At 43.8% G+C, this 24,791-nt stretch overlaps 1 protein-coding gene across 1 annotated transcript in view; it reads left to right on the top strand.

Annotated features, from left to right (window-relative positions):
* The window catches only part of LOC115099329 (probable cation-transporting ATPase 13A4), a 106,115-nt gene that overhangs the window by 40,920 nt on the left and 40,404 nt on the right, over window positions 1–24,791 (top strand). Inside the window, exons 8-17 of the mRNA XM_029616915.1 lie at window positions 170–242; window positions 699–830; window positions 1,617–1,787; window positions 2,276–2,433; window positions 3,070–3,258; window positions 9,388–9,449; window positions 9,768–9,918; window positions 13,282–13,365; window positions 17,613–17,769; window positions 18,927–19,044. Of these exons, the coding sequence (XP_029472775.1) occupies window positions 170–242; window positions 699–830; window positions 1,617–1,787; window positions 2,276–2,433; window positions 3,070–3,258; window positions 9,388–9,449; window positions 9,768–9,918; window positions 13,282–13,365; window positions 17,613–17,769; window positions 18,927–19,044 (1,295 nt within the window). The remainder of the gene's footprint in view (window positions 1–169; window positions 243–698; window positions 831–1,616; window positions 1,788–2,275; window positions 2,434–3,069; window positions 3,259–9,387; window positions 9,450–9,767; window positions 9,919–13,281; window positions 13,366–17,612; window positions 17,770–18,926; window positions 19,045–24,791) is intronic.

Raw genomic sequence — 24,791 nt, 5'->3', positions numbered from 1 at the left:
CAGGGAAAGGCCCAGATAATTGGATACAGAGATATTGCTACTTGGTAAAGGATAAACACACATATCAGTTCTTGCAAGAAAGAAACAGACCGTTTTTCGCTGCAGCTGTAATTCTTAAACGAACAATGCATTTTCAATGGCTTAGTCTGCAATCCATTTAACTCCACAGGAATCCGTAAAACTGCACAAACTCGTCAAGTCCAATAACAGCATCATGGTGACTGTGTGCAGACAAAATGGAGGTGAGTTATGCTTCATTATTCCTTCCTTAGTTTTAAATACTGCAGGCCAAAAAAAAAAAAACATTTCAAGAGATACATCTGCTCATTTATTCCTGACTCCACAAATTTCTGTGCTGAAGGTTTTTGGTTCTGGACACTTTTAGCTTGCAATACCTTTTTATTTTCATAAGGTATCCTGCATAGGATCTGTGTCAGCTGTCCCTTGTTTTAAGAATTATTGTCAAAAGATACCTGAAAAAGGAACCCGTTTAATCTCAACTTATCTTATAGAACATCAAAATCTTTTAGTGGATATTCTCAAAGTGGTTTGGTTAAAGGTAGTTTTGATGCTCTCATGTAATCTCAATCTGAAACCTATGCACAATGACATGAAATATTATGAAAACAGCTACTTGGAAACGTTACTAATGATTTTTGAAAGATCAAACGCTTTGTGTATTTCAAACTTCCTTTCAGAGTGTGAGGAGCTGGAATCCCACCGCTTGGTCCCAGGAGACATCATTATTTTCACTGGGAAGAAGCTGTTTCTACCATGCGATGCCATTCTACTCAGTGGGAGCTGTATCATCAACGAAAGCATGTTAACAGGTAGGGAAACCAGCAGATGTCTGGGCAAAGCTTTAAGGTAGCAACTGGCTTCTGCTGAGAGAGGACGGAAAATGAAAAAGCATAGCCACCGGCAATTTTTAAATACTGGACTGGTAAAGTTAAAGCCATAGCTCTGATTTAAAAGAATTAAGGTTATAACATCTCTCAGTCTATCTCAGCTCTTCCCCTTTGACTCAGACAGTGGCTTTGCCTCGGATAAGCTACAGAGGAGGAGTTCACAGTGGAAGATACCGCAGTGTATTGCGCAATGTCTTCTTGAGGCCTGTACACTGCTTACCTGGAGTTCCATTTTTTTACTTCTCCAGTGTAATTTATTTTAAAATCTACTTTCTTCTCAACCTGCTGTTTTTTTCAAAGTTACGTTTTTCAATGAGGAGGAGGAGAAAGCGCTGCTGTAGCTTGCAGCTTGCAATTTTCAAAAGCAGCAAGCTAAATCCTTGGGAAACCAGTTGCATTGTGCTCACGAGTACAGCGTTTCTAATTTCAAACACTCAGGTACAAAACCTAAGCAGGGTTATAGTTGAGAACGTGTGCGTTTAGACCAGTTGTATGAGCATTTTTTTTTACTTATGTACAGCAAAGTAAATCAATGTTTTTTGATTATAACATAAAATTGCCATCTACCAGTCACATATGTTTTTCAACATGTCAACCAGCGGAAGATGTAATCACTGAGCTCTAGATTATAGTGACAATATTACTGATAAATTGATGGAATTCTAAGGCTCAGGGATTCAGTGATTGATGTCATTTGACTTCCTTAAGGTGAGAGCATTCCAGTTATGAAGACACCTCTGCCGAGCGTGGATCAGTTTATGCCCTGGAAGATGGCCAGTGGAGAAGACTACAAAAGACACATCCTGTTCTGCGGAACCGAAGTCATACAGACCAAGTCAGCCGACCATGGTCTAGTGAAAGCTGTTGTATGGCGAACTGGTTAGTCAATGTGGTCTATATTGCAGTTTTTCACCTAGTAAGCAATCATTAGTTGTATTGAAACCATTATTTAAGGGGCTCCTTTTAGATATAGTTAGTGATGCAATCATAATGAGGAAAGATGTCAAAGGCATTTATGCAGGTAAAAATCAATTTACCTGGGTAGTTTTGAAAATTATCCCCTCCCGCCCTTTAAATGCAGCGAAAAGCATGAGTGCCATTTCAGGACACAAATACTTTTAGCCACATTTAAGGGATGTGTTCCTGGGAATTTGTTTTAAGCAACATAAAAAAGCTAACGTGGAGATTGTACTTTTAAATCTGTGCGCGTATTTCCCAGACAAATTTTATGCACACAAAAAAGCGAGCACAAAAGTCCACAGGTATTTTGTATCCGTGGCAGTTTTCAAAGGGAGCGTACATTAAGTAGATACATGCCTTCCTTCAAAGGTTAGTATCTCATTACTAAATGTTTTAATGCACTTTAGGGTTCAACACCGCCAAAGGTGATTTGGTGAGGTCCATTCTCTACCCCAAGCCCATGAGTTTCAAGCTGTACAGAGATGCTCTCAGGTTCCTCCTGGTTCTTACAATCATTGCCATTCTTGGACTCATCTACACAGTGCTTGTGTTTGGAATGCAAGGGGTAAGTGTTCTAAGTATGGCAGATGAAGAGACTGAGAGGAAAAGTGCCATAAAGAATATAAATTCTTGTTGACAGCTTGGAGAAGAGATGGCTGAGGGGGGAGGGGGGCGGATATGATAGAGGTCTTGAACAAGTAGATGTGAATCGGTTATTTACACTTTCGGACAATAGAAGGACTAGGGGGCATTCCATGAAGTTAGCAAGTAGCACATTTAAGACCAATCGGAGAAAATTCTTTTTCACATTTGTTGCCAGAGGATTTGGTTAGTGCAGTTAGTGTAGCTGGGTTCAAAAAAGGTTTGGATAAGTTCTTGGAAGAGAAGTCCATTAACGGCTATTAATCAAGTTTACTTAGGGAATAGCCACTGCTATTAATTGCATCAGTAGTATGGGATCTTCTTGGTGTTTGGGTAATTGCCAGGTTCTTGTGGCCTGGTTTGGCCTCTGTTGGAAACAGGATGCTGGGCTTGATGGACTCTTGGTCTGACCCAGCATGGCAATTTCTTATGTTCTTATGTTATGTTCTTAGTGGACTATTTTCTCAAAATATAAAGTCATTATTGATCTAGAATGTATGGAAGTAGTCTATTCCCTGATTCAGTTTCCGAAAAGCTTTTTCTGTGCACTATTTGTCAGACATCGGCATCAGAAATTGTGATAAAGGCACTGATCATGGCCACCACTGCGGTACCTCCAGCCCTCTCCGCGGCTTTATCAACAGGGACGATGTATGCACAGAGAAGAATGAAGAAGCACGGGATCCACTGCATCAGCCCTCAGAGGATCAATGTGTGCGGACGCCTGAACCTGGTCTGCTTTGACAAAGTATGCAAACATTCCTTAAAAATGCTTTTTAACAGAATTTGGTCTCAGAATATTACAATAAAAATGATGAACGCCAGCTGCTGTGCTATTTATACTCTTGGTATATGCATATCTTCGCAATAAAAAATGAGTATGGTCTGTTTCATTCTGAACAGTAATATTCGTACTGAGAGCTCCCCAGAATTTCAATGAAATTTCTAAATCTCAAGAGACAATTGGGAAATCTTTGGGTGCTGGCCCTGCTCCCCTTGCCTGAGAGAGGGAAGAAGCAACAGGGGCTGGATTAGGGAGAAGAATAACTCTCGTGTGCTCCGTCCATTCCATCCGCCACTCTTCCCTTCCCTTCTTCTTTCTAAGACAGGAGGGGAAGTGGAAACAACAGGAGCTGAAGGGTTGAATTAGGGAGCAGGGGGACTCTGCTCTCAGCCTCACCTCTCCCCCTCCCCCCCCCCCCAACTTCCTGTACCCTGCAAACTTCCTGGAAGGGGAGGGGTGGAGCAGGAAGCAGAGGGAGACCTGAGACGCTGGCTGAGAGTGTCTGGCATGAGCCCTGTGCTCTCAGGCCTAGTGAGGGGAAGAGCGCTGAGGTCAGAGCAGGGGCAGAGGTGCTGGGGGGGGGGTCAGAGAGTGTGTGAAAGAGAAGAACGTGTGTTTGAGAGAGTGTCGAGGGGGTGTAGAAGAGAGAAAGTCGATGTGCAACCTCCCCTCCTTCCCTGTTAATGCACACCAAATTGCAAATTTTATAATTATTAGGATTTTTTGCAATTTCCAGCGATTCCTTCATTTCTGCGCTTTTCCTGCAGCTGATTTCCTCTGTGGGCAGGCTCTTGGATAAGGTACCTAGCTATCCTTATTACGGAAGCTGTTTTTACTCCTGGGTAATCCCAGAAATGAAGAGCAGGGTAGACTGCTTCTAGGCCTGACGCAAGGAATTTCTAAAGGAATTCTCCAAGAAAAGGGCCTAAATATCAGAGAGGGCTGATTTCTGGGGTACAGTGATCTTCATGGAAGAGGCAAGGCTTAGTCACATCTTTTTCAATTGAAATGGGATTTTGGAGTGCATTGTAGCCTTGAATTTATTTATTCAGTTTTATATCCCATCTCCCCAAAAATAATGCTCAAAGCTGTTTATAAAAGCATCAAAAACAATCATAACAGTAAAACAAAACAACTCTAAAAACCAAACTAAATTTGATACCAGAAAAAAATCATACTAAATTATATATTACCCAATTCAGCAAAAATATCAATCCAGTCAAAGAGTAAAGGATATTACAACAGAAATTGCTACTTAATCAATCAGTAAAAGCCATCTCAAAGAATCTAGCTTTAATTTTCTTTGGTAAGGCTGGATAATTATCCATGTTACAAAAATCTTTGGGGAAATGATTCCCAAATTGAGGCCCGGCCTAAGAGAAAGCTTTCCTCTTAGTGCCCTCAAACTGGATATCTCTCAGTGAGGGAACACCATCGGACGATCCATGTGACTTTCTAGGAATTCAAGGCATAATCAAGCCATTCAATGACCCTGGAGGCTTTTTACGAAAAGCTCTGGGTACAATATAATATAGGAAACCAGTAAAGAAATGCATGTTCCCTCTAGGTTAACCCATGAATAGGGACCTTCATTTTCAGTTTTTTATTTTATTTTTCCTGAGGGAACAAAGCTGGGAAAAAAATAGTTGGGGGAAAAATGAGTCCTTTGTTTTGACTGGATTTTTCCAATTTGTGTTTTTTTTATAATAAACAGTGATACATTCCCATGAAAAATAAAATAAAAACTGAAAACGAATGTCCCTAGCTATGCCCCTTCCTACCCGCATTATTTTGAACAACTTGAAGCCCATAACCCCTGAAGTTTAGGCAAACCAAGCTATACAGTGTTACAGTCATAAATTCTAAATAATTTCAGGGATTGCCCCACTGTAGCCAAACTCCATGTAGTTAACAATGGATACAACTGCTTTACCAATTCAAGAAAACAGGAAATAGACTTAATGACAGCTGAAACTTGATTGGTCATTTTTAACGGAGAAGCTACTAAGATGTACTGATCCCAAGTGTATGAACACGATCTAGAGGGATCAGCTGGGAATCATAGAATTTATTCTCTGGAGCAGAGAAGATTAATGAAGGCTTTCTCACCCACAATAGCTCCAATTCTGAGAGATTCAGCTTGAGTTTATTCAATCATTAAGTCTACCCACAGGCCAGGCTGCTATAGAGTCCTACATAGAAACTACATGCTAGCTATCAGAATATCTCACCTCAGTCACACATGAAGAACTTCACCAAATATAGAATAAAGTGACCATAAAAAAGTATAAATAGAAACATGCAGACAAAACTGAATTGGAAACTATAACAAGTCAAACTCTGTATGAGGTGCAACAATGTAAAAAAAAATAACAGAAACATTACCATGCCTCATAAAACATCAAACAAAATAAATATAAAACAACAATCATAATCGTAAAACCATACCAATAGAAAGAATAAATATTTAATAACAGCTGATGATTAGAATAGCATCCAATAATAAAAAACTCAAACACACATTTTTAAAAATTTTCTAACCACCAATAAAATATTTCTTAGTCTCCCACATGCAATCACACACATGCTCTCTCTCCTACATGCAATCACACACATGCTCTCTCTCCTACATGCAATCACACACATATGCTTTTTAGTTTAAATATACAGTGGGAAGAGGTCTGCTGGTGGCCCCTGTCTCTCTCTCTCTCTCTCTCTCTCTTCTGCTGCGTGGTGAGCTGTCAATTTGTGAAGTGTGTGGCAGCAGGAGTCGCGTTTAACCAAACATCATCTCCTGCTGCCATGGGGCCAGTCTTGCGATATAAGCTGTGAGACTAGTCCCCCAGCAGCAGGAGATGATGTTTGGTTAAATGCGACTCCTGCTGCCGGCATGCGGGTAGTGTATTTCTCCATGTCTGTTTGACTTAGGGCTGCCTACCCCCATCCGTAGCAGCAGCAGCAGCCACTCAGCTGGTATTCAATGTCGTAACGTGCCACCACTGCCATGGCAATAAAACTGACCTCGCCATAGGTTTTGCCAATTCCTGGTCTGGAGTCTGGCAGCTTAGATTTAATGCGAAAAAAAAAAATGCATTCATGCATGTGGGCTCCAAAAACCAATGGAAGCAGTATAGTCTAGAGGATTGGAGCCTTCCATGCAGAAATCAGAAGTGGGATCTGGGGATGATCATGTCTGATGGTCTCAAGGTGGCCAAACAAGTGGGTAAGGTGATGGCAAAAGTCAGAAAGACACTTGGGTGTATAGGGAGAGAATGGTCTGCAGAACAAAAAGAGGTAAGACTGCTCCTGGTGAGACCTCATTTGGAAAATAGTTCTGGAGACCACACCTTCAAAAGAATATAAAGCAGTTGGAGTCAGTCAAGAGGGTGACTACTAAAATAGTCGATGGTCTTTATTACAAAGCATATGAGGACAGACTTAAAGATCTGAATATGCACACCTTACGGGAAAGATGGGATAGGGGAGATATGATATAGACATTTAAATACCTCAGAGGTATCAATGCATAAGAGGAGGGTCTCCTTCAATGGAAAAGAAACTCTGGAGTGAGGGGAGGGATCATAGGATGAGACTGAGGAGCGGTCTATGGAAGTATTTCTTTACAGAAAGGGTGGAGGATGCACGGAGCCCTTCTCCCAGCAGCGGGAGTGGAGACAAAGAGAGTATCTGAATTCAAGGAGGCATGGGCAGGGCTGGTGCAAACACCTCCCCCGAACGTATCTACTTGTGGCTCCAGCGCAGTGCTCCCTTCTTTGACAGTACTGGCTTTGGTATGGCACCCCCTCTAGAGCTCACACTGGCAGGATTTTGTCACCCCCGAAATCTTGGCACTTTAGGTGGCAGCCTAGCTTGCCTAATGGAAGCACCGACCCTGAGCATGGGACATGCACAGGGGGATCTCTAAGGGAGTGGTAGGGATTGTAGAGCAGAGCAGTTATTTGGATGGGCAGACTGTATAGGCCATATGGTCTTTTTCTGCTATCACGTTTCTGTATTTCTATGACAAGAATAACATAGTAAATGACAGTAGAGAAAGACCATCTTGTAGACCATTCAGTCTGCCCACACTACTAAGGATACATCCCAGCTGGCAGCCACTGAGTGTGACCACCTGAAAGATTTCTCCTTATCAAGGACTGTCATTTTTCTATCTTCCTCCATAGAAAATCCCCACTTATTTGCCCCTGGCACCCATCTTTCCCATGCCTAGCCTCAACAATCTCTAATCATCTAAATAGCCAGCGATACCAGCGTAGCTGTTTTCAAGGATCCGGCCTCTTAGTTCCTCTGCGTAGCTTGTCTGAAAGACCTGGCTACATGAGCGCTTGCATTTCCACTGGGACTTCTGCTTATTATAGTGCTGGCAGCCTGTCGTACGGACCCAATCAATGTGTAATACAGTGAGCTTTCAGTCATGCTAAGGCTTCTTTCTTGGGCGTTGTCCTGCGAATAATGGTAAAGAGGAGAAAAGGGCCAGCTGTGAATTTTGCATAAAATGAAAGGAATTAACAAAACCTTAAAGACTGGAAAGCTGCTGAGCAGCTGCTAGTCTGCAATGCATACCTCAGAGATGCAGTAACGTAGAGACAGTAACTTTCAAAGTGGCGCGTGGGTACACGTTGGTGCGTGTGCGTCGGCGCGCGCCCAGGGGACACGACGATTTTGTAACTTGCACGCACGTATGCGTGCATGTTATAAAATAGCCTGAGCGCACGCACATGTGCCTAGTTTTATATGGGCACGGGCCTAGGCACGTAAATCCTTTTCTACTGTGCAAGACAGGGTATTTTAAAACTGGCGCATGTCCACACCATGACCAGATCATCCACCAGTTCACCCAGACTTGAGCTAGGTCCTCCAAACCCCCCCTGGTTTAATAGCCTGCACTCCCCACGTTACCCCTTGAAATCCCTCCAAAACGGCTGGGTTTTTTTTGGATTTACACCTCTCCTCCATAGCAGAAGTAAATTTACATGGCAGCGGACCTGGGTGCTCGCTGGGGCACGTATTTACGTGCCATATGTTTCATTGTTGTGCCCTTATGTAAACCGTTGTGATGGTTATCTAACTTAACGACGGTATAGAAAAGTTTTTAAATAAATAAATAAATAAACATCTATTGGTCATGCACATACTACATACGGATCCCGCCGGCACCACACCTTTTTTGAAATCAAGTGAGACTTGTGCGCGCATCGGGAGATATTATGCATGCATCTGGGCCGCTTTTAACATCCAGTGGGCACATGCCAGCCTGACTTGTGGGGGCATCTCCCAATTTTGGTGCATGCCGGGCTTTTAAAATCTACCTCAAATTGTTTGCAGTGATCTGAATTAAGATAAATGTATCCAGGCTAGCTAGCAATCCTGGCATGATACTTTTTCTCTGCCTTAAGAAATATGGAAAATTAATACACTTTCCCAAAAGCAGCTGAAGTTAAAAGATGTTTCAAACCTCACTTGAAGCTTCTTATCTGACCCTAGTGGTAAGACCTGGCTATTCAAATAAGCCTTTCCTTAAAATGCTGCGGTACATTCATTCATTGAATCACAATGTAGTTATCGTTTAAGTATATTGCTGTAATTATTATCATTCCTGTGTTCCTCCCTTCTCACTCCACCCCCTTCTTCTTATCTCCCTAGCTCTAGTTACCTTCCTTTACGGTAATTATCGCATATCAATTTTGTAACCTTTGTCATTTAGTTGTTCCTTCCTTCCACTCCCCCACCTCCCATATCTTCCTTGCTCTAGTAACCCTTTTCCCTTGTTAATCTCCTCCCTGCTTAATGATTAAGTTAACGCTATTACCCCCTGTTCGATGTAACTCACCCTTGTTCGATGTAAACCGATGTGATATGACTTTCGTCAGGAACGTCGTCATAGAAAAGAATTAAATAAATAAATAAATAAATAAATAAATAACTAACAAAAACTCAGGTCATTCCACATCCATTAACTTCATAAAGACATCATCTCTGCCCTGCCACTTTTCTTGATTTTACTTTCATGATTTAAGGTAGTTTTAGCTTTGGAAGGCTAACACTGTATTTTCCCTTCTCCACTTTATGTAGACTGGAACGTTAACAGAAGATGGATTGGATTTGTGGGGGGTTAGTCCCTCTGCAGGAAACTGGTAAGTTACACTAGATCGTGTAGTGTGTATATTACTGGCTTGAGGCTATTTATCTATTCTAGGTCCCTTTACTCCGAATCATCAATTATTAAGAATGCCCAGTTCTCCCTTTGAAAGCTTCCTTCGATATATTATATGCTAATCTAGTTTAAATACACAAGGCTCTGCTGCAGCACGTCACAGTTTTGTTCTCATCTATTACAGTACAGAATGCACAGTGCGGTTAAAGGTGTAGTAAATATATATGTTTTTGGCAAGAAAGAATCAACATTTCGGAAAGTGACACGTTATGCTATCTCCACTTTGGTTTCTAACCAGTTTCCTGAAAGTTCACAAGTTCTCCTCCGGCAATGCCTTGCCCCTGGGCCCTCTGCTGGGAGCTATGGCCAGCTGCCACTCGCTGATTGTCCTGGATGGGAAGCTCCAGGGAGATCCGCTGGACCTGAAAATGTTTGAAGCCACTAACTGGGTAATGTAACGCGCTGAGCAAGGGGCATGAAATCATTAACGGAAGGTGGGGATGGACTTTCGTTTTGAAAAGGCAGGAGATCAGCAATGACATTTGTTGGTTTCGTTTCATGTCATTATCAGAATGAAAAGACAGAAACATTATTTTTGTTTTAGCTTAAAATGAAACAAAAAAAAACAAACAAAATGAAACATAAATTGCACAAAATGAAACAAATAACCCGTTTATTCCCCTGTACACCTTAATGGAAAGGAGACTTGGATATGTAGTGATAGAGGTCAACAAAGGGTTTTACCTCCAACTTCATTAATGGAAAGGAAATGGAATTCTGTGACATATAATACTATGAGATTATTATTTATAAAATGTATTGCTGTTATACAACAGCAGTGACTATTACTATGGCAGAATTAGAGCATGGGCATTGAAATAACACCACTAAGTGTATCCTCTGTAGTATATCCCCATATACACACTTGAAACATCTTTGCAAGATGAACAAATTTCCATGATAAACAAATTTTGTCTATCTTAGAGCCACGGGTCATTTGTTTTTGTAAAATTATTTTCTTCCCTTTAGATTGTTGTTGTATATAAAAAAAAAAAAAAGGCTTGATAGCACCTCTGTCATCTAATGTAGTTCCTACATTCTGGAGAACATGCCTGATGCACTAATGAAGAAATGCTGGGCGTGTTTTGCAAAGCACTTTAAGGTGAATTTTAAAAGCCCTATGTGCGCCAGAACCGGGGGATGTGCGCATGTGCGCGGCCGGCGTGCGCCATGCGGATTTTAAGAAGCACCCGAGCGTGTGCGTACCTCAAGGCACGTGCATTACTCAAAACTTTAAAAAAAAGGAGCCCGAGGTGTGGGTTTGGTCTGGCTGGAGCACGGGCAGTCACGGACGCTCCGGGGAAAATCACTTGAAATGTGCGCGTAACTATTTATGTGCACAAGCGCGCACCGGATTTCCCTTACCGCGTGACTTTACTTCTGCTATGGATATTCTGTAAGTTTTAAAATTAAAAAAAAAAAATCAGGGCTAGTCCGGATGGTTAGGAAGTCGGGATCCTTTACCTGGCTGAACTGGGAATGGACTGAGGGAAACGGTGAATTGCGTTGGCGCATGTATCTAATAAAATCCCTCCACTTACACGGCAGTGCTGGCATTTGCGTGTGCACAGGCACGCGTCCATTCTAAATTGTGCACACACGCACGTGTGTACAGTCAATTTTATATCATACATGCACATACGCATGTGTGTTATAAAATGGCTGTGCCCCTTCACGTGAGCCACCGTACACACGTACATGTACGCCCGCACAGCAGTTTATTTTTATTTTATGTATTTATTTATGTATTGGTTTTTATATACCATCGTTCGGCATAGCCATCACAACGGTTGACAAGGCAGTGCATCAATCAGTATACATTCATTACATTAAGTAATTAATAAAGAGGCAAAACAGTAAACTATTAAAAATGGCACTTTAGAATGAAAAATACACTATAATTTTAAAATACAAGTACACATGTTATTTGTAATAAGAGCACATTACATTTAAAATTACTAGAGCATAAATATCAGATAAAAGGCAGGATTTAAAAGTTAGAGTTGTAGAGACCTCTAGGGCGTATTTAAAGGTAGGGAGGCATCTTGATAAGCTGTTGAGAAGAGCCAGGTCTTCAAGTCCTTTTTAAAAGTTTTGAGATTCATTTGTAATCTAAGATCAGAGGGGAGTGCGTTCCATAGTTTGGGGCTTGCAGGCAAAGCACTTTGAAAGTCAACTAGGGGCGGTGTGAGACCTGTTTAGGCGCAAACTTTCTCTGCCCTTGTAAAAGGCATGCCAAGGCAACGGAGTAGAGCCAAGGAAAGGATTTGCACGCGGGGATGGTACCTTTTAAACAGCCGCGTGGGCTTACATTTACGCCCTTATACGAGCTCGAGACAGTGGGCGCTGCCATTTTATACCATATGCGCGTATATGTATGTGTATTTTATAAAATCGGCAGTATGCATGCACGTGTACGCAATTTTATATGGATGCACGCATGTGTGTGCAAATGCCCCCTCTGCTGTGTGAGGGGATTTTGCTAGGCACACGAGCTGATGCAAATACCTCTTTCCCCAGTTTGCTCCCAGTTCACTCCGGTAAAGGATAGGACTTCCTAACCCGCCTAGCTAGAGAATCTCTCTTTTACCCTATTAGCTCTGACCCTTCAAACCCTGCTGGCTAAACCTGATTTTTTTATTTTAAAACTTACACACCATCCATCGAAGAAGTAAAGTTAGGGGACCCTGCCGCATGCATGTCTGTGTAAATACTTATGTGCAGACGTCATGCTACAGAACCGGACCTCCCATGTCCTGTCCAGACCCCGACGACGCCACACCCCTTTTTTTCGATTTGTGTGCGTACCAGGAGATAAGGCGCATACTCAGGGCACTTCTTAAAATTTGCCCGAGACGAGACTATATCCCGGCTTTGGTGCACGTAGGGCTTTTAAAATCGACCTTACACTTTGCGTTTTTAAAAATAGGCATGAAAATCTGCTCGCCCAAAGTTGCACCTGCTCCAACCTTCAGCACATATCTCCATGAACATACTAGGAGGCCATGCATATTTTCAAAGCGGATGCAAGTGTGGGGGTCCAGTTTGAAAATCTGGGCTAAAATCTTTAGCCCTAGGCGGATTGTGTGAAAATTGCCCTTCCCGTGTCTAAGTGCAAAATTGCATGCAGACTAAGGGGGTAAATTCCTCAAGCATGCTGTGGAGTTACATGGGTTAATGTGCAATATTAGAAAATAGACCCCCCCGTTACAAATAATGGCAGCTGTAGTTTAAAAAAAAAAAAAGTGTGTCAATGCATGTTGTCATGCAACTCTGTTTGATAGATATATCTGTAGATTTGAAAAACCTGGGGGAGATTTGCTGCTCTCCCTACACAGCAAAGCTTCATTGCTGTAGGCTTTTCTTGCCTGGGCTTCCAGTTCATTTGGAACCTGAAGTGTGCAAGGCTGGGACGCCAAAGTTCTTCATTTGTTACTATCCGGAGAGTTTCTTCCCCCTTTCATATTCCTTTTCCCCCTTCCCTCTTAGCCGAGCTGTTGCTGCTGAGGGGCACAGACTGCAGCTCCTTTTGGAAGCTGCCACGTGCAGTCTCTTACACAGTCGTGGTTGTCTCTGTTGAGCAATGACCCCAGCGGGGCTCTTCTCCCTCCAAGATGATGGGACAGCCACTGCCTCTGGCTGCAGTCCATTTTGAGCTTGGCAGCTTCTTTTGGTAAAATGATGCTGTAGAATTGTAGTGCTTGAATCTTGTGTTATATATATTTGTTTAAATACTTGAATTATTTTAACAGCAAATGGAAGACTCCGATACAGCAGACAATAATGGGATACTAACACCAAGCATAGTTGTTAAACCAGCACCTAATGCCAGCATGGTAAGTTTATTGATATTGCGCTGTTTTATCATGTAGATGTCTTTTTGTGTATCTATGAGCGCTGCTTGTTAGCCACAGAATATCTAGAGCAGAGCTTCCCAAACCTGTCCTGGGGACCCCACAGCCAGATGAGTTTTCAGGATATCCACCATGAATATGCATGCGATTGATTTGCATTCAGTGAAGGCAGTGCAAGCACATTTATCTCATGCATATTCATGGTGGATACCCTGAAAACCTGGCCTGGTTGTGGCTGGCTCCTGAGGACTAGAGTTGGCCATCCCTGCTTCGGGAATTAGAAGTAACTCATTAAAATGTCCTTTTGTTCTTTATAAGCCAGTTTTTTTATAAGCACTTTGCATGCATATGACACATTTCTAAGGGCTTTTTGAAAATAGCCTTGGGGCTGTATATATGTGTGTAAAGAAACAATTTTGCATGTACTTGAAAGGTGTTCTCGGGCAGGGGGAAACCATTAATGTGTATAATTTTGATCTTCAAAAGTGTGCACACAAACGTACACATACAGGTTTGCACCTGCTCAAGGGCAGGTATAAATGTGTGCACATGTGCTGTGCATGATTCCGTGTACACCTGCTAACTTCCAAAGCACAGTTACTCACGGAAGTCCACATTGACTTCATCCCTGCGCACTTGTTATAAAATTATCTTTTATACATCTCAGTTTCATTCATTCAAAAGAGGCCGAGGTGCTTGAGAAGCTCCTGTTGACACACAGCTCCCAATGCTACAGATTCGGATAACTCTTGGTGATATTGGGCTGGCTGATCACAGATGTCTAAACCAGTATCATCCTGGTACATGAAAAGTATGACTGCATCAAAAACAGTTGAAAAGTGATTTACAAGGTGGACATTTTTCAAGGCGCTCATGTTCTATATCCCCAAAAATGTAAACAAATAAATAAATAACTGAAAGAATACCATCAAAGAGAAGAATGAATAGCGCCAAGAATAAGTGATGTTCGGGAATGGAGAGGCTTACCCCTAATAGTATTTTTGAGGGACTAATTTTGTAAAGTGCATAAAAAGGTCAGCAGATACCTGCATAAGTTACACCAAATTTCATGGCAGACTTCCGCACATGTCCACTCTAAAAATTATGCCACCAGATATACTTGCACAAGCTTCGCCTGTTAAATCGCCAACCCCAATTCTTCAAGAAGATCTATGAGCACAGCCTTCAAAACCCGAAGGCTTGCGCATTAGTTCCAGCTCTACCATCGAGAGCGCCTCTGCTCAGTCTGGGTAAACCTATGAGCGGACTGCACATAAAACACTGCACCACCAACAGGATCCCTCCAAAGGTAGCACTTGGCTGCCGAAGGTCATAGATACATGAAACAGCCTCCTTACAGATGTTGGGTGGAAAAGCAATAATGAAATTTTAAAAAGTGTGATGGAGAGGGGGATCCAAGATGGCGACCGCACGGAAGCATTGAATGCCATGGAGATTTCATGTTAGATGTTTTTCTTGGAATTACTGCCTGATAATGCCCCATTTGGCCAGGAAAAGGCGAGCGAGGGAGAAAGTTCGCCCTGAAGCTGTTCCGGAGACACCTTTGATTGGCCCAATGGATGCCCACATCTTTCGAGGGGTTTTAACATCGGGAGTGGAGCCGCAAAGGCAGGGAACCATGGAGGAGGAGCAGGGTTTCCTGCCGGACTCAGATATATCTTCGTCCCCGATGGTGAGAGAGGCGCCGGTGAACCCTGCTATGCTCAGAAACCCGGATGTGAACCTGGTGGAGTCGCCTGCTGAGGCTGCAGGCGGATGGAGGCACCAGGCAGGGAGTTCATCCCCCGGGAGGAGATAGCGTAGATGCTGTACCGTTGCGGCACGATGAGCAGACCGGCATCCCAGCCATGGGAGAGCTTAGTTTCAAGACATTTGATGATTCTTCAACTCCTTTGAAGTCAAGTCCAAGATTCTTCCTTGTAAAACCGAATCAGGTAACACTTGAATCACTTTCGGGCCGATACAGTAAAGCGCAGCCGCGGTTACCCTGTTTTTAACCTGCTTTGGACGCACAATTTGGACGCGTAAGGCGAACCCGCGATTCAGTATCCGGTTTTACGCGTCCTTACCGCTTGCCGAAATGGACGCATATCCGTCTCTGCCCGCCGCATGTATATGATATGTTAATGATCGATTTAGCTATTCCCTTCGATACAGTAATGTGCGCCCAGATCATCGCCTTTTTAACCAGCTTATTTGCCGCGTCTTTAACCTGCATATTTACCGCCTACCCTGACCTGGCGTTAGTGTGGTGTTCAGTCAGCTTCGTACCGGACAGTGCCAAGGACAACATGCATATTATTGCTCTGGCCTGGCCGGACATCCAAGGCCGTGGCATCCGTTCATGGACCTTTCCGCCTGTATCCGGGCGTCCATGATCGGAGGCCCCGCTGCCTTGAGCGCCCGGACGGACGTCCAAGGTCGTGACTTGGATGTCCGGCCAGGTGCTCAAGGCAGCGGGGTCTGTAGAAAAGAACCATCCACTTACCTGGTGGAATGACATTTGTAATGACATTTGAAATGACAGGTACCAGTGCACCCTGGATACTGTATAGGCGCTGTACCACTCTATACAGTAAAATGGATTGCGCACGCCTACCGCTTCATTGATGCGCTTTGGACACCGCTTGGATTTGCGTCTAATTTGAATACTGAATCGAGCGGTATGTGAACCAAAATATGCGTGCGGCCTGTTTGGGAGGCAATCGAGGGCTTGGGGAATAATCATTATTAATCAACTTAATCCTTTAACAGAAAAATTAGAGGACCGTGAAAATCGAATAGAAATCTTGGAAAACACAGCTAAAGTTTCCAGTCAGCAGATTACTGAGAAAGACTGTTACGAGTTCCAATAAAGTCCTGCAGGATTCTTTTGTTAAAGATAATACAATTCTGTTAAATAAAATGGAGAATACTGAGAACACCCTGAAAGGAAGGAATCTCCATTTTGTGAACTTTCCAAAACTATCATACATATCCCCCCAAAGATATGTTTAAGAAATATCTAACGGAGATACTGAACGTAACAGAGGAAACCATCCCACCATTGGTACGGGCGTCCTATATACCAGCTGGAAAAAAGCTGGGACATGGAGAAAATCTGGATGGGACAGAAAAGAGTAATATTCCCAAGTCTGCAGAAGATCCTGGAGGAGAAACGGCTTTCCCAGGGTTGAATATCACTGAATTCTTGGAAACCTCGGATTCAGCGCAAACTATACCAGCAACTACGAGAGTGACTTTTGTATTGGAACCTGGTAAAGAATGGGTTTTGAAACTCTTTTTCAAACATTGGTTAGAATCTTTCTTGAATATGCAGGTTGGGATTTTTCCTGACGTGCCCAAGATGACACAGAAAAGGAAGCAATTCTTGCTACTTAGACCCCAGGTTTTACAAATTGGGGCCTATTTTTTTGTTAAAATTCCCCTGCAAATGCTATATCAAATGTAAAGAGATTTCTTACCTTTTCTATTCTCCTTCCCAATTAACGCAATTTTTGGGTGATAAAAGTAAAATTTAAGAAAAATATTGGATAATGTAATCTCTATAAGTCTCCCTATATGGCTGGGATAGTCCTTTCTCTCCTATAGTATGACCCTTAAAGGATGCTACCAACGAATTTCCTTATTTGCTTTTTTTACTTCATGTAGTAATTCGTGACTTGGACCCTCTGTATTTTGGACTTAAAGTGTAGAAGTGCAGTTTATTATCTATGTTTGTTTCCTTTTTAAAAGTGGTTTGTAATTTTCATGTCGCTTCACATATATTTTCTGTATTCAAGATGGTTCTTGATATGTAAATTTATAAATGAATAAATAAAAAATTATTTAAAAAAATAAAAATGTGATGGAGGCAATCGTAGAAGATCCTTAGTGGTGACAAAAGCAAAGTTACAGGCAGCAAGATGGTAGAGAAAATGGGCAAGCTAGGTGGCTTCTGCGTTCTGTGTCTGCTGCCATAGTAAAGCACATATACATGCATTCAGAACATGCTGCTGTTTTTAATATCTTGGTCAGGATGATTTAACTCATTCATCCACAGCTTCATAAGGTCGCTCTGTAAATGTTTTCACATAAGCGTAAAACAAACGGCAATCTAAGTCTATTCCGAGATTTGGTGCGCTCGTGATTTCAGAAATGCTTCTCAACTTTACTCTGGTTTTCCTTCAAACGCTTCCTCAGAGCCTGTAATGTGTTTTCCCTTTCAGGGATCGGTGGAAGGTATTTACATTCTCCATCAGTTCCCTTTCTCGTCGGCCCTGCAGCGCATGTCTGTCATCACCAAGGTGGCTGGAGATGATCGACTTACTGTTTATATGAAGGGAGCTCCTGAGACGGTGATCAGATTTTGCAAGCTGGAAACAGGTATAGGATTATGCTTGGCAGCCCCCACATTGTTTAACCTGCATAGTTTAGGGGAAAATTTGAAAGAGAAATGTACCCACATTTGATTCTCTTTGAAAATGAACAAATGCAACAAGCATTCAAAGCATCTGCGTATGTTACGCCAGTTATTTGTGCAAGTAAGAGAGGTGTGTGTGTGTAAAATAGCTCACGCCCGATTTTATAACATGCGCACGCACCCTCACGCATGTTATAAAATCCCAGGTTGGTACGCAAGGGGGTGCAGAGTAGTGCACCTTGCGTGCGCTGAGCCCTAGGGGAGCCCCGAAGGCTTTCCCTGTTCCCTCCGAGGCCGTTCCAAAATTGGAGCGGCCTCGGAGGGAACTTTCCTTCTGCCCCCCCCCCCACCTTCCCTTCCCCTACCTAACTTGCCCCCCAGCTCTACCTAAAGCCCCCCCCCCCCGACCTTTATTTTAGAAGTTGCACCTGCCTTTGGGCAGGTGTAGGTTGCGCGCACCGGCCATGTGATTCCCCAGCCTAGCAGGCCTTCGGAAGCCTCTGGTCATGCTCCCACCCCGGACCGCCCCCGCCCCTTCCATTTTTTCAAGCCCCGGGACATACAAGCATCCCATGGCTTGCCCACATCGCCGGGCCTATGTGCGCCAGCTCTCCAGCCCCCGGCACAAGCCATTGTGCCGGAAGACTCAGGACCGCCCCGACCGCCCCCGAACCTCTGCCACGCCCCCAGACCCACCCCATTTCCGCCACCACGCCCACAGGCCCACCCCTTCCCACCCCTTTTTCGAAGCCCCGGGACATACGCGCATCCTGGGGCTTGCGTGCGCCGCAGAGCCTATGCAAGATACGCTCAGCGCTCACAGGGGCAGCTTTTCGGGGGTTACGCGCATATGTTACGCGCGTAACCCTTTGAAAATCTGCCCTTTAGTTTTAAATGCTTTTATCTTCTTTTAACAGCTAAACTTTTCTATTGATGTCCTTTTTAAAATTTTAGCTGTTATTACTAATTACTAAATGTTTTATTGTATTTCTTTTACTGTATTTAAATTGTAAACCGTTGTGAAGGCTATAGCTAATGTGATGGTATATAAAAAACAATAAACTCCAAACTCTAAAATCATTGAAATAGACTTTTAACATTTTGACTCTTTTCCAAAAAGTTCCAAGCAGTTTTTTAGATGAACTCCAGTTTTACACCGTGCAAGGTTTCAGAGTCATTGGACTGGCCTACAAAACTATAGAAAAAGAGGGATGTGATGGCGTGACCAGTCTAACAAGGTAAAAAATAAAAGAACATTATTACTATCCTTGATAGAGCCCACATATAGGGGTAGATTTTAATAAAGTACACCCACAAGGCTGTGCAAAATCGGCAGCCTGCGCGCACCGAGCCGCGCAGCCTGCCTCCGTTCCCTCTGAGGCCGCTCCGAAATCGGAGTGGCCTCGGAGGGAACTTTCCTTCCACCCTCCTGCACCTTCCCCTCCCTTCCCCTACCTAACCCATTCCCCAGCCCTATCTAAAGCTCCCCCCTACCTTTGTTGGAAGACTTACGCCTACCCGAGGCAGGTGTCACTCGCGCGCGCAGGCTGCGCGATTCCCCGGCCCGGGAGCAATTTCGGAGGCCTCGAACACGCTCCCGAAATGCCCCCAGGTCGGAACCAAGCTCGTGGACCCGCCCCCTATTGCCGCGCCACCGCAACACGCCCAACACGCCCCCGACATGCCCCCCCCTAGCAAAGCCCTGGGTCTTACGCGCATCCCGGGGGTTGCGCGCACCATCGAGCCTATTCAACATAGGCTCGGTGCGCACAGGGGGAGGTTGGGGCAGGTTTTCAGGGGGGTACGAGCGTATCTTACGCGTGTACCCCTTTGAAAATCTGCCCCATACTGTATATGCCTTATGATGAAAACCCAGTCTATATGCTCAAGTGATTGGCCAAATTGTGTACTTAGGGGTCTATTTATTAAGCTGTGATAATGCGTTAATGCATGTTAAATGCTGAATTTGGCACTCAACCTACCATAGTAATACCAGAGTCTAGTAAATATTGCAATAAATAACTGGCATTAAAACTGGCATTAATGCATGGGCTTTAACACAGTTTAGAAAACACAACTTTTCAGGGAGCCATTTGCACAATTATTTTTAAATTCAATCAGGTGCATAAATTAATCAGATTGCACACAGATTGCGCGCGCAAGTTATAAAATCGGGGGTCGGCGCGTGCAAGGAGGTGCACACACTAGTTCACCTTGCGCGTGCCGACACCTGCGGGCTTCCTCCATTCCCTCCCAGGCCGCTCCGAAATTGGAGCGGCCTGGAAGGGAACTTCACGTCCCCCTAAGCTAACCTTCCCACCCCTTCCCCTAACCTTTCCTCCCCCTAGCCCTATTCTAACCCCCCCAAAATTTTTATCTAACCTTTTGTGCCTGCCTTGGAGGCAGGTGCAGGTTGCGTGCGCCGGCAGCCTGCTGGCACGCGATCCTCTGACACAGCGGCAAATGGCCGCTGTGTCGGAGGCCTCTGGCCCCGCTCCCACCACGGCCACCTCGGACCGCCCCTTTTTGCAAGCCCCGGGACTTACGTGTGTCCCGGGGCTTTATGCGCGTCTCCGGGCTTTTTTAAAATAGGTCCGGCGCGCGTAACCCCCTCCTCGCACGTAGGGCTTTTAAAATATGGCCTTAAATGCATGTGGTAGAGGAAATTGCTCAGCTTGGCTGTTTGCTGGAAAAGTGTTGTGCTCAAGCCCCTTGAATAGATCATGCAAAATCCAATCAAGGTGCCCAGTGTACCACTTTGTGTTTTTGGTTTGCTTACATCATCTCTCCAATGTGCATATTTCGGGACCCACATCCCTGGCGCAACAGCAGATTTCATTGCACCACTCCTCGCTGAGCAAAAATCTCCAACATAGATGCCTATTTAAGCCACTAAGGAGTGGATTTTCAAAGTCCTTTATGTACATAAAACACTGCTATAAAAAAACACTGTACTCGGTGCACATAAAAGAATGCACAAGACCTGGTTTCACTTGTACTTTTATGTGAACTGGGGGATAGGCATTCCAAGGAAGTGGAATTTGAGTGAATTTGGTAGTTATGTACTAACAGGTGAATTTTCAGTGAAGTTTGTATGCAAATTTTACATACTATCAGAGCAATTTTCAAAAACCCATTTACACCTGTAAAACACATTTCTAAACATGTAAATGCTTTTGAAAATCAGGACCATACTTTCTTATTTTCAAAAAGTATACTTGCAATTTAATCTGCACCAGTTTCCTCCTTGCTGGAGCGCACCAAACTTGGGAAGGGGGGGTTGTGACATTATGTTCTTATGTTAATGTCCTATGTCACTTACCCAGGAATTTTCAAAGCAAACTTAGGCACATAAGTTATCTTTGAAAATTCTGGATAAAGTGTGTGTGTACAAGAATAAAAGTTACAGGAAAGCTTTATGCCTTCCTGCACAGACATAAAATTACCTTCTCTGAGGTTAATTTTCATAGGATTTAGGCAAAAAGCTTTGGGAGTTAGGCTATTAAATTGGTTATTTTGAAAATTTGCTTGGGCTTAGTCCCTTAATTTAGGCTCCTAGTTTCACTAGGGTCCTAAATTATGTTCCAAAAAAGTTGCTGGCTACAGTGGCAAAGTCAGGGTGAGGTAAATAAGTTAAACTGATGTTTAGCACTAGGCACCTAAGTTAGGGTCTCATTTACTAAGCATTTTTCCTATAGAATGGCAGAAAAGCATCAGTAAATCAAGCCCTTAGAGTCCAAAATCTAGACAAATGAGTAGCAGGCCTAAGTTTATTCCCCTGCATTTTAGGATCATAAATGTAGGTGCATTTTCGGCTGAAAACTTAGGATGTAACAAATTCCAAGAAACAGATCTGATGCCTGCTACATTCGTTTCATTGAGGGTCTCCTAATACTAGATTTAGGCATCAGTCCTTACAACTAGCAGGTAGCAGATTTAAAACAATTTGGAAAAAACTATTGTTTATTCCACTCAACTCACAATTAAGCTGTGGAATTTGCTGCTGAAGGACGGGTGGGGGGTCAAAGCATCAAGCATAGCTGGATATAAAAGGGATTTGGATAAGTTCCTGGAAGAAAAGTCCATAAACAATTCTTATGCAGGTGAACCCAGGGTAAGCCATTGCTTGTCCCCAGGAGTGAGCAGCAAGGAACGGGATCAACTCTTTGGAATCTGCTGGATACTTTCTGTTGACCCGGATTGGCCATTGCCAGAGACTGGATGCTGGGCTAGATGGACCTTTGCTCTGAGCCAGCATGGTGCATTATATTTATGTTAAAATTAGAATTTGTATAGTTATTAAAAGACTTTTGAGTGGTAGAAAAAATGAAAAAGGGCCTGGGCGTCATAGTGGACAATACTTTGAAATCCTTGGCTCAGTGTGTGGCGCCTCTCAAAAAAGCAGAATATTAGGAATTATAAGGAAGGGAATGAGGAATAAAATAGGGACCCTCATAATGCCTCCGTATCGCTCCATGGTGAAGCCAAACCTGGAGTACTGTGTGCAATTCTGGTCACCGCATCTCAAAAAAGATATAGTTGCATTGGAGAAGGTACAGAGAAGGGTGACCAAAATGATAAAGGAGATGGAACGTATCCCCTATGAGGAAAGGCTGAAGAGGTTAGGGCTGTTCAGCTTGGAGAAGAGACGGCTGAGGGGGGATATGATAGAGGTGTGAGGAACCCCTGGTCACCCACTAGATGGCCCTAGATCCCTGCCATAGAAATTAGACAGCAACAGAAGATAACAGCCCATCAGCACCTCCCCCAGAGGATGTCTGAGATAATTGGACCCCTTCATAAACGTGGGAGCTAGGAGTAAGTTAGATGTGGTCTTTTGAGTAAGCTCCTGAGCTGAGAGGAGCTCTTTTGTTTTTACTTTCAGAATGAAGCCCATCCCCTTCACCTGATAAAGATTGTTCAGAAGAAAATCCCCACCAGGCACTGTCTGCCAGTGTAGGTCGGCCTTCTAGGCTTAAAGAGCGACTTTGTTGAGATTTTTAGCTATTTGACTGGAGGGTGTTGACTAGAGGTGAGAACCGGGAGCCTCCACGGGGAGGGCCATCCCCTGGATCTGGAGGCCAGGTAACCGAAGACCTGTGAGCCCCTGTCTGAGGAGGAAAGGGGGCTGCAGTGACAGAATTCACTCCAGAGGAGATTTTTGGACCTTTCAGTGGTTTTTCCTGAAAGGTCCACTGGCTTAATCACTTCCTATGGCAATAAATTCCAGAGCTTAATTGTGCATTGAGTGAAAGAATTTTCTCTGATTTGCTTTGAATTTGCTACTTGCTAACTTCATGGCGTATTCCTAATCTTATTAAATAATCAATTTACATTCTATTCCACTCATGATTTTATAGACTTTTGTAACCCCCTTTTCATGGCTTTGGTAGGATCCAAAGGGCATACAAAAATTATTTCCATCTGGGGCTGTCTTCACGAACAACCGTCACCCTCCTATTTGACCCCAAGGCGCGGGTCCTTTCTGTGGGGGTGAAGGCAGACCTTTGTGGCCCAGGCGGTGCTGTGATGTCTTTCTAGCTGTGTGATTGTTTCTATCACTTACTTGAGCAATCTCCTTGTTCTGTGTATGCAATTGTAACACAAAATGTAGAATCGATTCAACTTGTGCAAAATTCATATCTATTGGCAATTTGGGCATAGTGGGCAAAGGTTTACGCCTACCAAACAATATCTCATGTGGAGTGAGTCTATGTTTATGGTTAGGCATATTTCTTATACTCATTAAAGCCAAGGGTAAAGCAGCAGGCCACTTCAAAAATGTCTCATGAGTAATTTTTCCCACTTTCTTCTTTCAAATCTGATTGTATTCTTCAACCAAGCTACTGGCCTGCAGTCTGTATGGTGTATGTAAATGTAACTTTATACCCAGAGCAGGCCCCAAATCTTGCATTATCTGCAATTCCAGACCTTGGAATTAATTCTTTTAATAGTTTCTTTGCTACCGTCTGTGAGTCCACCTTAGCAATAGGAAACGCTTCTAAACATGCACCGAAAAGTCAGAGTACCATCAAAATGTACCTTAAATTCATTGCCTGTGGCGTAGTTATAAATCCATTTGCAGTTGCCCAAATGGGCCCCAAAGGGGCAGTCAAATGTGAGGGTGCAACCCACAATCCCTTCCTCACATTACAGAGTACCACTTGGAACATGTCTGTACTGCTGCCTGCACTATTGGACCTATTTTTGGAACCCACCAATAAGCTTAAATTTCTTTCATCACCTCCATTTTTTACAGAGTGTGAAATGGAATGAGCCACTCGAGCAAGGTAAGGGACACTGGAGGCAGGGCCAATAGGGAGTTGATTAGGTCCCAGTCATATGTTGCGATTGCTGCTGCGGGACAGGCCCGCGAGCAGGCCACTCATCCCTCGACGCTACCTGTTGCTGGCGCAGACTGAAGTGCCACTTTCCTCAGTGACTGCCCGATGTCACTGAGCCATGCTGCTGCTCCCATGCAGTGCAGCATCATCTTGCCAGCCTGCTTTAGCATGGCTGGATGCCGATGCCTCCACTCTTCTGTAGGGCTTGGAAATGCCTCCATCTCACCCGATGCCGCTCTGCTGCTGGCGTCCTCTAGGCATGCGTGCGTGCCTCTCCTTGCACTTTAAAGGGCCCACAGCAGGAAATGCCCGCAGCCCTCCTTGATGATGTCCTAGTCTGCAGCCCTATAAAAGGGCTCTCCAGTCACTTCAATGTAATTTGCAATGGATCACTAGCACCATCAAGGTCTTATTGTTCTTTGTTCCATATTCCTGGTCTCTCATTGGTTCCTGGCTCCTGTCTTTAGCGTCTTCAGTCCTGAGTCCAAGTCTTCACCTTTGTTCCTGAGTTCAAGTCCTCCACATCCTTGGAGTCCTGTATCCAAGTCCTGCGAGTTTGTGGACCATGACCAGCCCATGGCGAGCTGTGTAGGTTGCATTGCTGCCTAAGTCCTGGGGCCAAGTCTTCCGTTCCTCATCTC

Source organism: Rhinatrema bivittatum, chromosome 9 (genome assembly GCF_901001135.1).
Source record: "Rhinatrema bivittatum chromosome 9, aRhiBiv1.1, whole genome shotgun sequence".
Lineage (NCBI taxonomy): Eukaryota > Metazoa > Chordata > Amphibia > Gymnophiona > Rhinatrematidae > Rhinatrema > Rhinatrema bivittatum.
Note: the sequence above shows the minus strand (reverse complement) of the source record. Positions and strands in the feature narration are given on the sequence as shown.